The sequence below is a fragment of the Ranitomeya imitator genome, chromosome 6 (assembly GCF_032444005.1).
Source record: "Ranitomeya imitator isolate aRanImi1 chromosome 6, aRanImi1.pri, whole genome shotgun sequence".
Lineage (NCBI taxonomy): Eukaryota > Metazoa > Chordata > Amphibia > Anura > Dendrobatidae > Ranitomeya > Ranitomeya imitator.
In genome coordinates, this window is record NC_091287.1 from 567,284,903 (window position 1) to 567,299,778 (window position 14,876).

Sequence of the window (14,876 nt, forward strand, 5' to 3'; positions counted from 1 at the left end):
CACAATGTGTGGGGGCTTCTCATCCATGGAACGGATCACTCACAATGTGTGGGGGCTTCTCATCCATGAAGGGGATCACTCACAATGTGTGGAGGCTTCTCATCCATGGAGGGGGTCACTCACAATCTATGGGGGCTTCTCATCCATGAAGGGGATCGCTCACAATGTGTGGGGGCTTCTCATCCATGGAGGGGGTCACTCACAATCTGTGGGGGATTCTCATCCATGGAGGGGATCACTCACAATGTGTGGAGGCTTCTCATCCATGGAGGGGATCACTCACAATGTGTGGGGAGTCGGACTTCTCATCCATGAAGGGGATCGCTCACAATGTGTGGGGGCTTCTCATCCATGGAGGGGCTCACCCACAATGTGTGGGGAGTCGGACTTCTCATCCATGAAGGGGATCGCTCACAATGTGTGGGGGCTTCTCATCCATGGAGGGGGTCACTCACAATGTGTGGGGGCTTCTCATCCATGGAGGGGCTCACCCACAATGTGTGGGGAGTCGGACTTCTCATCCATGAAGGGGATCGCTCACAATGTGTGGGGGCTTCTCATCCATGGAGGGGGTCACTCACAATGTGTGGGGGCTTCTCATCCATGGAGGGGGTCACTCACAATCTGTGGGGGATTCTCATCCATGGAGGGGATCACTCACAATGTGTGGGGGCTTCTCATCCATGAAGGGGCTCACCCACAATGTGTGGGGACTTCTCATCCATGAAGGGGATCGCTCACAATGTGTGGGGGCTTCTCATCCATGGAGGGGGTCACTCACAATCTGTGGGGGCTTCTCATCCATGGAGGAGGTCACTCACAATGTGTGGGGGCTTCTCATCCATGAAGGGGCTCACTCACAATGTGTGGGGGCTTCTCATCCATGGAGAGGATCGCTCACAATGTGCGGGGGCTTCTCATCCATGGAGGGGCTCACTCACAATGTGTGGGGGCTTCCCATCCATGAAGGGGGATCACTCACAATGTGTGGGGGCTTCTCATCCATGGAGGGGATCACTCACAATGGGGGCTTCTCATCCATGGAGGGGGTCACTCACAATGTGTGGGGGCTTCCCATCCATGAAGGGGGATCACTCACAATGTGTGGAGGCTTCTCATCCATGGAGGGGATCACTCACAATGTGTGGGGGCTTCTCATCCATGGAGGGGGTCACTCACAATGTGTGGAGGCTTCTCATCCATGGAGGGGGTCACTTACAATGTGTGGGGGCTTCTCATCCATGGAGGGGATCACTCACAATGTGTGGGGGCTTCTCATCCATGGAGGGGATCACTCACAATGTGTGGAGGCTTCTCATCCATGGAGGGGATCACTCACAATGTGTGGAGGCTTCTCATCCATGGAGGGGATCACTCACAATGTGTGGAGGCTTCTCATCCATGGAGGGGATCGCTCACAATCTGTGGGGGCTTCTCATCCATGGAGGGGGTCACTCACAATCTGTGGGGGCTTCTCATCCATGGAGGGGGTCACTCACAATCTGTGGGGGCTTCTCATCCATGGAGGGGTCACTCACAATGGGGGGGGGTTTCTCATCCATGGCATGGCCTCTCTCAGTTACAACTATACCTAAGACCATGGTCATGAATAAAGAATGGAATATAAACTTCATCCAAGAAAAAAATCTCCCATCAGCCAGGACAATGTGGTGGTGATGTTTTTTCCACAGGAGACCAGGTGACAAAATAAAAGTGATAAACAAGGGGCTTGATGAATGAAACTTTGATATTTTTGGTTCACGGTCAGAAACTCCCCAGATCTTAGTCCCAGCGAGCTCATGTTGTCAATCTGCAACGAGCAACAAAACCCAGAACGTGGGATAACTCTGAGCTCTAATGAGACAAAACTGGGAGGCCATCTGTCAGGATCTGCCCAGAAGCTGATATCCAGCTGCCGGGGGAAAGGCACAAGTCTGGAGAATAAGCGGCAGTGCTGCCGGGAATATTGAGGAGTAATAGAAACTTCATGGATTAGTCAAAAGAGTAAAAAGCCCCCTGTTCTTTGCAATTCACACGAGTCTCCAGCTATAGTTTTGTATGTACACACATATATAGATACAAGTACATGTATGTAGTTCCAGTTTATACCTCCAGGTCCGTGTAACCTTCTCTTCCTTCTTCCCAGGTGACTCCTTACGTTGCGTTGTCTGTAGAAACTACACTGGAGCCGATTGCAGCGGAGAACCTGTGACCTGTCCACCTGACTTTAATGTTTGTTTGTCCACCTTGGTCCAGTATGATATAAGTAAGCATTCTTCATAATGATGTACACAGAAAAAGATCAAAAATGCCTCTCAGAACAGGAGGGCCTGGAGTTTGTGGCTCTGAGGCCGGTTTCTCTCCCCAACTTTGCAAACAATAGTCAAGCTCTGGTTCTCTTCACTCAATAGTGAAAGGGACGGGATCAACCAGGTCTGGGACCATCTCACCAGGGCTCCATTACAACTGTATGGCCATCATCTATATAATGTTCTCCCTACGTATGAGAGTGGAAGTGGTTCATTCAACCCTAAGAGCCCCAAAATCAGAGATGTACACTAAGCACAAATATGACTGATGTCCAAAGCAAATGTCTCTGACTCTGGCCTATCTGGAGTCTCATGTCCTTCATGTCCAGATGTCTACTGTGCAGTGGCGTGAACCCCCAGGAGTGGTGTTGTGTAGTTTTGCTGATGGTACTTGCTAAGTTTTCTTGTAACAAGTGCAAAATTCCTGTTGTTGCCCTATACTCGATTACCAAGAGTAAAGAAGAGGGTGGAATCTCCTCATCCCAGGGCACACGTCCCCCCATGTCATTTCTCAACCTGGCCTTGTCTATTTGTGCATACAGTTAGGTCCATATATATTTGGACAGAGACAACATTTTTCTAATTTTGATTATAGACATTACCACAATGAATTTTAAACAAAACAATTCAGATGCAGTTGAAGTTCAGACTTTCAGCTTTCATTTGAGGGTATCCACATTAAAATTGGATGAAGGGTTTAGGAGTTTCAGCTCCTTAACATGTGCCACCCTGTTTTTAAAGGGGCCAAAAGTAATTGGACAATTGACTCCAAGGCTATTTCATGGACAGGTGTGGGCAATCCCTTCGTTATGTCATTCTCAATTAAGCAGATAAAAGGCCTGGAGTTGATTTGAGGTGCGGTGCTGCATTTGGAAGGTTTTGCTGTGAAGTAAATATGCGGTCATTGGAGCTCTCCATGCAGGTGAAACAAGCCATCCTTAAGCTGCGAAAACAGAAAAAACCCATTCGAGAAATTGCTACAATATTAGGAGTGGCGAAATCTACAGTTTGGTCCATCCTGAGAAAGAAAGAAAGCACTGGTGAACTCATCAATGCAAAAAGACCTGGGCGCCCACGGAAGACAACAGTGGTGGATGATCGCAGAATAATCTCCATGGTGAAGAGAAACCCCTTCACAACAGCCGACCAAGTGACCAACACTCTCCAGGAGGTCGGCGGATCAATATCCAAATCTACCATAAAGAGAAGACTGCATGAAAGTAAATACAGAGGGGTCACTGCACGGTGTAAGCCACTCATAGGCATCAAGAATAAAAAGGCTAGACTGGACTTTGCTAAAAACATCTAAAAAAGCCGCACAGTTCTGGAAGAACATTCTTTGGACAGATGAAACCAAGATCAACCTCTACCAGAATGATGGAAAGAGAAAAGTATGGCGGAGGCGCGGTACAGCTCATGATCCAAATCATACCACATCATCTGTAAAACACGGCGGAGGCAGTGTGATGGCGCGGGCATGCATAAACCCGGCGGAGGCAGTGTGATGGCGCGGGCATGCATAAACCCGGCGGAGGCAGTGTGATGGCGCGGGCATGCATAAACCCGGCGGAGGCAGTGTGATGGCGCGGGCATGCATAAACCCGGCGGAGGCAGTGTGATGGCGCGGGCATGCATGGCTGCCAGTGGCACTGGGTCACTAGTGTTTATTGATGATGTGACACAGGACAGAAGCAGCCGAATGAATTCTGAGGTCTTCAGAGCCGCCATACTGTGTGCTCAGATGCAGCAAACTGATTGGTCGTCGTTTCATACTACAGATGGACAATGACCCAAAACATAAAGCCAAAGCAACTCAGGAGTTTATTAAAGCAAAGAAGTGGAATATTCTTGAATGGCCAAGTCAGTCACCAGATCTCAACCCAATTGAGCAGCATTTCACTTGTTAAAGACTAAACTTCAGACAGAAAGGCCACAAACAAACAGCAACTGAAAACCACCGCAGTGAAGGCCGAGCATCAAAAAGGAGGAAACACAGCGTCTGGTGATGTCCATGAGTTCAAGACTTCAGGCAGTCATTGCCAACAAAGGGTTTTCAACCAAGTACTAAAAATGAACATTTTATTTAAAATTATTGAATCCGTCCAATTACTTTTGGTCCCTTTAAAAACAGGGTGGCACATGTGAAGGAGCTGAAACTCCTAAACCCTTCATCCAATTTTAATGTGGATACCCTCAAATGAAAGCTGAAAGTCTGAACTTCAAATGCATCTGAATTGTTTTGTTTAAAATTCATTGTGGTAATGTCTATAATCAAAATTAGAAAAATGTTGTCTCTGTCAAAATATATATGGACCTAACTGTATATTCCTGTGTTATACATCAATGCTACCATTCTGGAGCTGCCCGGTGCCTGCAGTTGTCTTCTTGCTGCTGTAGTGATGTCATCACTGCAGACAATTGCAACACCCGCTAGGGCCGTGGGGTACTCAGAAGCGAGTCGTATGACTCTTAAAGGGGTGGTCACGGCAGCAGTGACCCGTTCCATGGCCCTAGGCGTGCAATTAAAGAGGATGAATGATGGAAAGGAATAAATTTTTATAGGAAAAGGGGATTATTTGTGACGCCACCTGTGGTACTTGGCTATAGATGGCCAACGCTGCTAAGGAGTCCACTTGGGCTGATGGTAGTGCAGCTGAGATGGTTCTGCTCCCGACAGGTGGAGCGGGGCTCCAGGGCAGCCAAAGAGTGTTAATTAAAGCTCTGATGGTGGTAGTAGTGGTGCAGAGCAGGCGTCGCAGGAAAGAATTGGAAGGACACAGCAACATGAAGTATTCACGTTTTACTCACAGTTCAGGTGCTGTGCCCCAGCCAGGGAGCTCCAGGTGAGTGGTCCAGGAAGCTCTCCGGTAACTTGGGGCTCCCATCCAGAATCCCCTTTTAATAAGCCTTTCCTGGCCTTCTCTCTATGCTGGTTTCCACTTCTCCTGCCCAGCGTCTCACCCACAATGTCCTAAGCCAGCAACCACGAACCTGGTCGGGCAAAGTCCTCTCAGTCCCCTGAATTCTATACGGCTGCTTTTTTAGCCAGTTATGGGTGGTTGTAGTTGTGACTCTTACAGATGCCACAGCCTCTGGGTTTCTAGTTGACACCTGTAGTTCTTACCAGATCTGGGGCCGGTTCCCCTTTCTGTGACCTGGCCTGGTCCCTCCACCTGACTGGTCAGCCTGGATGCGGACACCACAGGTGTCTTCTGCACTTCCCGTGCCCCTGAGACCCTTTCTTTCTTCTGGAAGCTTCTTTATTTTCTTTCTTCCTCCTCACTGTCAGAAGCTGCAGACCCACACGTCTGCTCAGCTCTACCTCTCCTCACAGACTCACCAAACTCCTTCATCCTGTCTCCCCTGACAACTCCTCACTCTCCACCCACACCTTCTAACTAATCCTTCCCTGGCCTGGGGAGGTATGGTGTTGGGTGCTAGTGGTAGGGTTCTGTATAGTATCCCCTCCTTACAAGAGAGTTGGGGTACCACACCTCTGGATGAGATGCAGTACCTCTGTGGCAACTGGACCTTCAGGGGCGCCACACAATCACTAGTTTAGCAATAATTTCTTGTGTGTCAAGAGGGATCTGGAATTCCGAATGAGGGTTTTTTTCTTGAGGATCAAATGTTGACAGGAATAGGATCTGAGAAATACAATGTGTCTCATGCTTTATGGCTGCTGCTGACTTTTTGTTATTACTTTTTACAGACTCCACAGATACCCAAATCCAAAATATTCTACAGTCAATAGGAGGCGGTGAGTAGACCAGGCATGAAAGCGTTAACAATCATTAATCATGAGACTCCTCTAAACTTTCCACAGCTGCACTAAATTCTCCTCCACCATCACCCACTGCAGCCTCTGTTCCCATCTCCACTCCTTGTGTTGCCTATCTCAGTCTATCTGACTCTACATACAGCTCTGGCAAAAATTAAGAGACCACCACATCAAATCCCTGTCATGGCCGCCCGATCTCCAGACCTGAACCCCATTGAAAACCTCTGTAATGTAATCAGGAGGGTGATGGAGAGTCACAAGCCATCAAACAAAGAACGGCTGACATTATTGTACCAGGAGCGACATAAGGTCACCCAGGAGCCGTGTGAGAGACTGGTGGAAAGCTGCCAAGACGCAGGAAAGCCGGGATTAACAATCATGGTTATTCCACAAATTATTGATTTCTGAACTCTTCCTGAGGTAAAACATTAGTGTTGTTGCTTCTAAATGATAATGAACTTATTTTTTGCATTATTTCAGGTCTCAAAAAAAATACATACTGTATAAAGAGAACAATCAGACAAACTGAACATTTTGCAGTGGCCTCTTAATTTTTGCCAGAGCTGTATATTCCTTTCCCCCTGTTACTACTGAATCGCCCCGTCTAGGGCAGTGGGGTACTCGGTACCAGGTCCTTTGGTTCGCAGGGGGATGTCACAGTTGCTGACCCGGTCCATGGCCCTAGGGATGTCCGTGTAAAAGGGAAAGGTCTTTAAAGGGGAAGTGTTTGTGACGCCACCTGTGGTATTTGGTCAGGGTGACCAATGCTGCTTAGGGGTCCACTGGAGTGATGTTATGGCAGCTGGATGTAATACCTTCCCACAGGTGAAGCATGTCCCCAGGGCTTCCCAGTGTGTAGATGGTGGATGGTGTGAGGCGCAGTGAAGAACGAGGACACAGGGTTGCAGTCTCTTTACCTTTACTGAAGGCTTCAGCATCCACAGTCCAGAGCACCAGATCACAGGGCAGGCAGAGTCCGGCCGGTTTGGAGGCAAATCCAGAGTCCCTTTATCCAGGTGTAAATCAGTAGCCTTCCTCTAGTGCCTTGGTGCTGTAGTACCTTATTGCTAAGCTTCTCATAAGGTCCTCACAGATGTTGTAGATGTTCTAGATGTTATGTCTCTCTCTGTGTCCCCTAGATGGATAGGACAACCCATATGACCGGTGGCTTGAGGCTTTTTACAGGGACTCTGTCATGCCCCGGCCTCTCATGGGTGGCACCGTGCCTGCTGGGTGTAGGGGGCCGATCAGTAACGTGAAATTAGCTGTCCTGCCCGTCTCTGGAGCAAGGCATAAAGGACTGTTGCTCCCTCGGTGTTCTGGCTACCGGGATCCTGCGCCTCAGAAGGAGGCAGCCTGTGCAGGGCAGAACTCCTTCTGGTTTCCACTCCTTTGCTATGACACTCTCTACAATACAGTTCACTTTTGTGTCCTTTCTTAGGAACTGCTGCACGTGGGGCAGGCACAGCTACATGACCTTCTGTCTAGGCCTCTGACAGGCTCCCACCCCTGTCAGGGACCAACTACTTGAGCAAAGCTCAGCCAGCAACTGCCTAACTTCCTCTCCAGGCCACCTGTTTTACCAAAGTGTGAAGAATGCCCTAATAAATAGGGGCATAGCTCCCCCTCGTGGACTGGAGTATGAAATGTGTTGCATGTTTGTGAAACCTGGATTCAGTTGTCCTTCTTTGCCTCCAAATGTAACATCACTCCCACTCTTCTGGCATTACTTATCTCTCCTTGTTTCTTTCTGTGACCTTTCCTCTCCTCCCTTCTCTCTCTTCTTGCATTACTTCTCTCTTCTTGTCTCTTTCTCTAACATTTCCTCTCTTCCCTCCTTTCTGCTCTGGCATTACTTCTATCTCCTTGTCTCTTCTCTGACCTCTCCTCGCTTCACTTCTTTCTCTTCTGGCATTACTTCTCTCTCCTTGTTTCTTTCTCTGACATTTCCTCTCTTCCCTTCTTTCTCTTCTGGCATTACTTCTCTCTGTTGCTTTCTCTGACATTTCCTCTCTTCCCTTCTTTCTCTTCTGGCACTACTTCTCTCTCCTAGTCTCTTCTCTTACATCTCCTCTCTTCCCTCCTCTCTGTTCTGGCATTACTTCTCTCTCCTTGTCTCTTCTCTGACATTTCCTCTCTTCCCTTCTCTCTCTTCTGGCATTTCTTCTCTCTCCTTGTCTCTTCCGCTGACCTTTCCTCTCTTTCTTCCTTTCTCTCCTGGCATTGCTTCTCTCTCCTTGTCTCGTCCACTGACCTTTCCTCTCTTCCCTTTTTTCTCTTCTGGCATTACTTCTCTCTCCTTGTCTCTTCTCTGGCATTTCCTCTCTTCCCTCCTCTCTCTTCTGGCATTACTTCTCTCTCCATTTCTCTTCTCTTTCATTCCCTCTCTTCCCTCCTCTCTCTTCTGGCATTACTTCTCTCTCCATGTCTCTTCTCTTTCATTTCCTCTATTCCCTCCTCTCCCTTCTGGCATTACTTCTCTCTCCATGTCTCTTCTCTGGCATTTCCTCTCTTCCCTCCTCTCTCTTCTGGCATTATTTCTCTCTCTTTGTCTCTTTTCTGACATTTCCTCTCTTCCCTTCTTTCTCTTCTGGCATTACTTCTCTCTCCTTGTCTTTTCTCTGACCATTCCTCTCTTCCCTTCTCTCTCTTCTGGCATTTCTTCTCTCTCCTTATCTCTTCTCTGACATTTCCTCTCTTCCCTTCTCTCTTTTCTGGCATTACTTCTCTCTCCTTGTCTCCTCTCTGACGTTTCCTCTCTTCCCTTCTCTCTCTTCTGGCATTACTTCTCTCTCCTTGTCTCCTCTCTGACGTTTCCTCTCTTCCCTTCTTTCTCTTCTGGCATTACTTCTCTCTCCTTGTCTCTTCTCTGACGTTTCCTCTCTTCCCTCCTCTCTCTTCCGGCATTACTTCTCTCTCCTTGTCTCTTCTCTGACGTTTCCTCTCTTCCCTCCTTTCTCTTCTGGCATTACTTCTCTCTCCTTCTCTCTTTCTCTGACATTTCCTCTCTTCCCTTCTTTCTCTTCTGACATTACTTCTCTCTCCTTGTCTCTTCTCTGACATTTCCTCTCTTCCCTTCTTTCTCTTCTGGCATTACTTCTCTCCCCTTGTCTCTTCTCTGACCTTTCCTCTCTTCCCTCCTCTCTCTTCTGGCATTACTCCTCTCTCCTTGTCTCTTTTCTGACATTTCCTCTCTTCCCTTCTTTCTCTTCTGGCATTACTTCTCTCTCCTTGTCTCTTTTCTGACATTTCCTCTCTTCCCTTCTTTCTCTTCTGGCATTACTTCTCTCTCCTTGTCTTTTCTCTGACCATTCCTCTCTTCCCTTCTCTCTCTTCTGGCATTTCTTCTCTCTCCTTATCTCTTCTCTGACATTTCCTCTCTTCCCTTCTCTCTTTTCTGGCATTACTTCTCTCTCCTTGTCTCCTCTCTGACGTTTCCTCTCTTCCCTTCTCTCTCTTCTGGCATTACTTCTCTCTCCTTGTCTCCTCTCTGACGTTTCCTCTCTTCCCTTCTTTCTCTTCTGGCATTACTTCTCTCTCCTTGTCTCTTCTCTGACGTTTCCTCTCTTCCCTCCTCTCTCTTCCGGCATTACTTCTCTCTCCTTGTCTCTTCTCTGACGTTTCCTCTCTTCCCTCCTTTCTCTTCTGGCATTACTTCTCTCTCCTTCTCTCTTTCTCTGACATTTCCTCTCTTCCCTTCTTTCTCTTCTGACATTACTTCTCTCTCCTTGTCTCTTCTCTGACATTTCCTCTCTTCCCTTCTTTCTCTTCTGGCATTACTTCTCTCCCCTTGTCTCTTCTCTGACCTTTCCTCTCTTCCCTCCTCTCTCTTCTGGCATTATTTCTCTCTCTTTGTCTCTTTTCTGACATTTCCTCTCTTCCCTTCTTTCTCTTCTGGCATTACTTCTCTCTCCTTGTCTTTTCTCTGACCATTCCTCTCTTCCCTTCTCTCTCTTCTGGCATTTCTTCTCTCTCCTTATCTCTTCTCTGACATTTCCTCTCTTCCCTTCTCTCTTTTCTGGCATTACTTCTCTCTCCTTGTCTCCTCTCTGACGTTTCCTCTCTTCCCTTCTCTCTCTTCTGGCATTACTTCTCTCTCCTTGTCTCCTCTCTGACGTTTCCTCTCTTCCCTTCTTTCTCTTCTGGCATTACTTCTCTCTCCTTGTCTCTTCTCTGACGTTTCCTCTCTTCCCTCCTCTCTCTTCCGGCATTACTTCTCTCTCCTTGTCTCTTCTCTGACGTTTCCTCTCTTCCCTCCTTTCTCTTCTGGCATTACTTCTCTCTCCTTCTCTCTTTCTCTGACATTTCCTCTCTTCCCTTCTTTCTCTTCTGACATTACTTCTCTCTCCTTGTCTCTTCTCTGACATTTCCTCTCTTCCCTTCTTTCTCTTCTGGCATTACTTCTCTCCCCTTGTCTCTTCTCTGACCTTTCCTCTCTTCCCTCCTCTCTCTTCTGGCATTACTCCTCTCTCCTTGTCTCTTTTCTGACATTTCCTCTCTTCCCTTCTTTCTCTTCTGGCATTACTTCTCTCTCCTTGTCTCTTTTCTGACATTTCCTCTCTTCCCTTCTTTCTCTTCTGGCATTACTTCTCTCTCCTTGTCTCTTCTCTGACGCTTCCTCTCTTCCCTCCTCTCTCTTTTGCATTACTTCTCTCTCCTTGTCTCTTCTCTGACGCTTCCTCTCTTCCCTTCTTTCTCTTCCGGCATTACTTCTCTCTCCTTGTCTCTTCTCTGACATTTCCTCTCTTCCCTTCTCTCTCTTCTGGCATTACTTCTCTCTCCTTGTCTCTTTTCTGACATTTCCTCTCTTCCCTTCTTTCTCTTCTGGCATTACTTCTCTCTCCTTGTCTCTTCTCTGACGCTTCCTCTCTTCCCTCCTCTCTCTTTTGCATTACTTCTCTCTCCTTGTCTCTTCTCTGACATTTCCTCTCTTCCCTTCTCTCTCTTTTGCATTACTTCTCTCTCCTTGTCTCTTCTCTGACCTTTCCTCTCTTCCCTTCTCTCTATTCTGGCATTACTTCTCTCTCTCCTTATCTCTTCTCTGACCTTTCCTCTCTTCCCTTCTCTCTCTTCCGGCATTTCTTCTCTCTCCTTGTCTCTTCCTGTGACGTTTCCTCTCCTCCCTTCTTTCTCTTCTGGCATTACTTCTCTCCCCTTGCCTCTTCTCTGACCTTTCCTCTCTTCCCTCCTCTCTCTTCTGGCATTACTCCTCTCTCCTTGTCTCTTTTCTGACATTTCCTCTCTTCCCTTCTCTCGCTTCTGGCATTACTTCTCTCTCCTTGTCTCCTCTCTGACGTTTCCTCTCTTCCCTTCTCTCTCTTCTGGCATTACTTCTCTCTCCTTGTCTCTTCTCTGACGCTTCCTCTCTTCCCTTCTTTCTCTTCTGACATTACTTCTCTCTCCTTGTCTCTTCTCTGACATTTCCTCTCTTCCCTTCTTTCTCTTCTGACATTACTTCTCTCTCCTTGTCTCTTCTCTGACATTTCCTCTCTTCCCTTCTTTCTCTTCTGACATTACTTCTCTCTCCTTGTCTCTTCTCTGACCTTTCCTCTCTTCCCTCCTCTCTCTTCTGGCATTACTTCTCTCTCCTTGTCTCTTTTCTGACATTTCCTCTCTTCCCTTCTCTCTCTTCTGGCATTACTTCTCTCTCCTTGTCTCCTCTCTGACGTTTCCTCTCTTCCCTTCTCTCTCTTCTGGCATTACTTCTCTCTCCTTGTCTCCTCTCTGACGTTTCCTCTCTTCCCTTCTCTCTCTTCTGGCATTACTTCTCTCTCCTTGTCTCTTCTCTGACGTTTCCTCTCTTCCCTCCTCTCTCTTCCGGCATTACTTCTCTCTCCTTGTCTCTTCTCTGACCTTTCCTCTCTTCCCTCCTCTCTCTTCTGGCATTACTTCTCTCTCCTTCTCTCTTTCTCTGACATTTCCTCTCTTCCCTTCTTTCTCTTCTGACATTACTTCTCTCTCCTTGTCTCTTCTCTGACATTTCCTCTCTTCCCTTCTCTCTCTTCTGGCATTTCTTCTCTCTCCTTGTCTCTTCTCTGATATTTCCTCTCTTCCCTTCTCTCTCTTCTGGCATTACTTCTCTCTCCTTGTCTCTTCTCTGACATTTCCTCTCTTCCCTTCTCTCTCTTCTGACATTACCTCTCTCTCCTTGTCTCTTCTCTGACATTTCCTCTCTTCCCTTCTTTCTCTTCTGGCATTACTTCTCTCTCCTTGTCTCTTCTCTGACGTTTCCTCTCTTCCCTCCTTTCTCTTCTGGCATTACTTCTCTCTCCTTGTCTCTTCTCTGACATTTCCTCTCTTCCCTTCTCTCTCTTCTGGCATTTCTTCTCTCTCCTTGTCTCTTCCTCTGACGTTTCCTCTCTTCCCTTCTTTCTCTTCTGGCATTACTTCTCTCTCCTTCTCTCTTTCTCTGACCTTTCCTCTCTTCCCTTCTTTCTCTTCTGGCATTACTTCTCTCTCCTTGTCTCTTCTCTGACGCTTCCTCTCTTCCCTTCTCTCTCTTCTGGCATTACTTCTCTCTCCTTGTCTTTTCTCTGACGCTTTCTCTCTTCCCTTCTCTCTCTTCTGGCATTACTTCTCTCTCCTTGTCTCTTCTCTGACCTTTCCTCTCTTCCTTTCTCTCTCTTCTGGCATTACTTCTCTCTCCTTGTCTCTTCTCTGACGCTTCCTCTCTTCCCTTCTCTCTCTTCTGGCATTACTTCTCTCTCCTTGTCTCTTCTCTGACGCTTTCTCTCTTCCCTTGTCTCTTTCTCTGAAAGTTCTTCCGTTTAACAGAGTCTTCCGTCTTAAATTCACCATTAATGATGGCAGGAATATGAATAATTTCAGTTTCTGCAGGTTTGTTGTAGATATCCTTGTTCTACCTTCGGACAGATATTTTCAGTCACAGAAATGTCTACCACACATTTGCGGCCTGTGAATATCCCCTGGTGCTGCTGTGTAATTCTGGTGATCAGAAGAGCATTTCCATTACCACAGTTGTGCGTGCAGCGCTTTTCGTTGTGAATATTTGTTTCATCTTCTTTATATTTGCAGTTTCCCCGTTGACTTATGTGAGAGACTGTGGGTACTTGGAGAAATGTACGGAGGTGGTCGTACTCCGGACCCCGTACAGCAGAACAGTATCCATCAACAGTTGCTGTAAAACAGATCTGTGCACACCGGAGACCCCGACAGGTGAGTGCTGGTGACTACAAGCTTCTCTTGGTGTAGAATGATGTGAACTCTTATAAATATGATGAACAGATAACCGGAATGGTCATTATAAAGTGCTCTTCTCGACACTATGATGTCAGCTCCCCAATGGATACATTCCCATATACAAGGCACATCCAGCAGCTACGATGTGTAGCAGCAGTCAGAAAAGAGATCTGCAGAATATATGATCAGTCGAGATGACCATATTGGCAGTATTGGCGTTGGTTGAAGAGTAATGGGCAGGTGTTGGAGCTTGTGACGTCATGCCATGCAAAAACCTGGCTTCCAAGATGGTGATAGCCATGGAAAGAAAGCCCAGGAGGGCAGTTGACCCAACTTGGCATTTTTCATGTTTTGCTACCTCACAACCTAGAATTTTACTTATATTTTTTTGAGGTTTTGCATCAGTTCATGTAAAGAACTTGCCAACAACTGTGAACATTTGCTTCTCTTTTTATTGTGAAGCAAACCACAAATAGGTCAAAATAAGTGAAAACTTCAGCATGAATAACTATTCACCCCCCTTACGTCAGTTCTTTGTAGAACCTCCTTTTGTGGTAGGCTTGAGCAAAACGGATCGGACATATTCAAAAGTTGCCGACTTTTGGGAGAGAGAGAGAAAAAAAAAAAGATAGATTTCCCATTGACTTTTTATTGGGTTTCGTGTTTTGGTCGATCCCCGACTTTTCGCCATAATCGGCCGATTTCACTCGACTCGACTTTTGAGATTGTCGGGTTTCGCGAAACCCGACTCAACCCTAAAAAAGTAAAAGTCGCTCAACCCTATTTTGCGGCAATTACAGCTGCAGGTCACTTTGGATAAGTCTCTATGAGCTGTCCACATCTGGCCACTGGGAGTTTTCCCATTCCTCAAGGCAAAAAGGCAAAACTGCTTCAGCTCCTTCAAGTTAGATGTTTCCTCTGAAATCTTCACACCTGATTACAGATTCTCAGTTGAATTAAGGTCTGGGCTGTGACTCGGCCACTCCAGAACATGTACATGTTTCCAATTACACCCCTCGAGAGTTGCTTTATCAGTTTTCTTTGGGTTATTGTCTTGTTGGAAGGTGAACCTTTGTCTCAGTCTCAGATCACTGACAGCCTGAGACAGGTTTTATTTAAGAATATCCCTGAATTTCGCACCATCCATCTCCCTCTTCAAATTGGCCCATTTTTCCCAGTCCCTGTTGCTGAAAAACATCCCACAGCATGATGCTGCTACCACTATGTTTCACTGTGAGGATGGTGTTCTTGGGGTGATGAGCTGTGTTGGTTTGATGCCAAACATAGCGTTTATCTTGGTCTCCAAAAATTAAAATTTGCACCATTTTACTAGCCCTCTCCACCTCAGGAAAGAGAGATGGAAAGTTCTCATTATAGCAATGGTCAAAAAGGGTGAACAACCCCAGTAATCATTGTTGGCCCAAATGTGTATAAAGCGAGGGTCATGGGAAAGGCAGTGTGACATAAAGCCAGCCATGTGTGCCAGACTCCCAACAAGCAAAACTTCCCTGTCCCCACCGGGAGGACAACTTTCCATCTCTTCCTCCTCCTCTTCAGCCCATCCACGCTGAACAGATGGGATTAAA

General features: G+C 46.9%; 3 protein-coding genes across 3 annotated transcripts in view; 2 read left to right on the top strand and 1 right to left on the bottom strand.

Moving 5' to 3' along the window:
* The window catches only part of LOC138643509 (uncharacterized), a 1,192,186-nt gene that overhangs the window by 308,442 nt on the left and 868,868 nt on the right, over nucleotides 1–14,876 (top strand). The gene's annotated exons all lie outside the window — the stretch shown is intronic.
* The window catches only part of LOC138641559 (phospholipase A2 inhibitor PIP-like), a 67,491-nt gene that overhangs the window by 16,852 nt on the left and 35,763 nt on the right, over nucleotides 1–14,876 (top strand). The window contains exons 2-4 of the mRNA XM_069729022.1: nucleotides 2,147–2,266; nucleotides 6,022–6,069; nucleotides 13,126–13,266. Coding sequence (XP_069585123.1) covers nucleotides 2,147–2,266; nucleotides 6,022–6,069; nucleotides 13,126–13,266 — 309 coding nt within the window. The remainder of the gene's footprint in view (nucleotides 1–2,146; nucleotides 2,267–6,021; nucleotides 6,070–13,125; nucleotides 13,267–14,876) is intronic.
* On the bottom strand, nucleotides 9,680–12,349 carry LOC138642300 (pre-mRNA-splicing factor 38B-like). The gene is made up of 2 exons (XM_069730380.1): nucleotides 12,291–12,349; nucleotides 9,680–9,860 (listed from the first exon to the last, which is right to left on the bottom strand). Exons 1-2 carry the CDS (start codon nucleotides 12,347–12,349, stop codon nucleotides 9,680–9,682), a joined length of 240 nt encoding a protein of 79 aa, XP_069586481.1.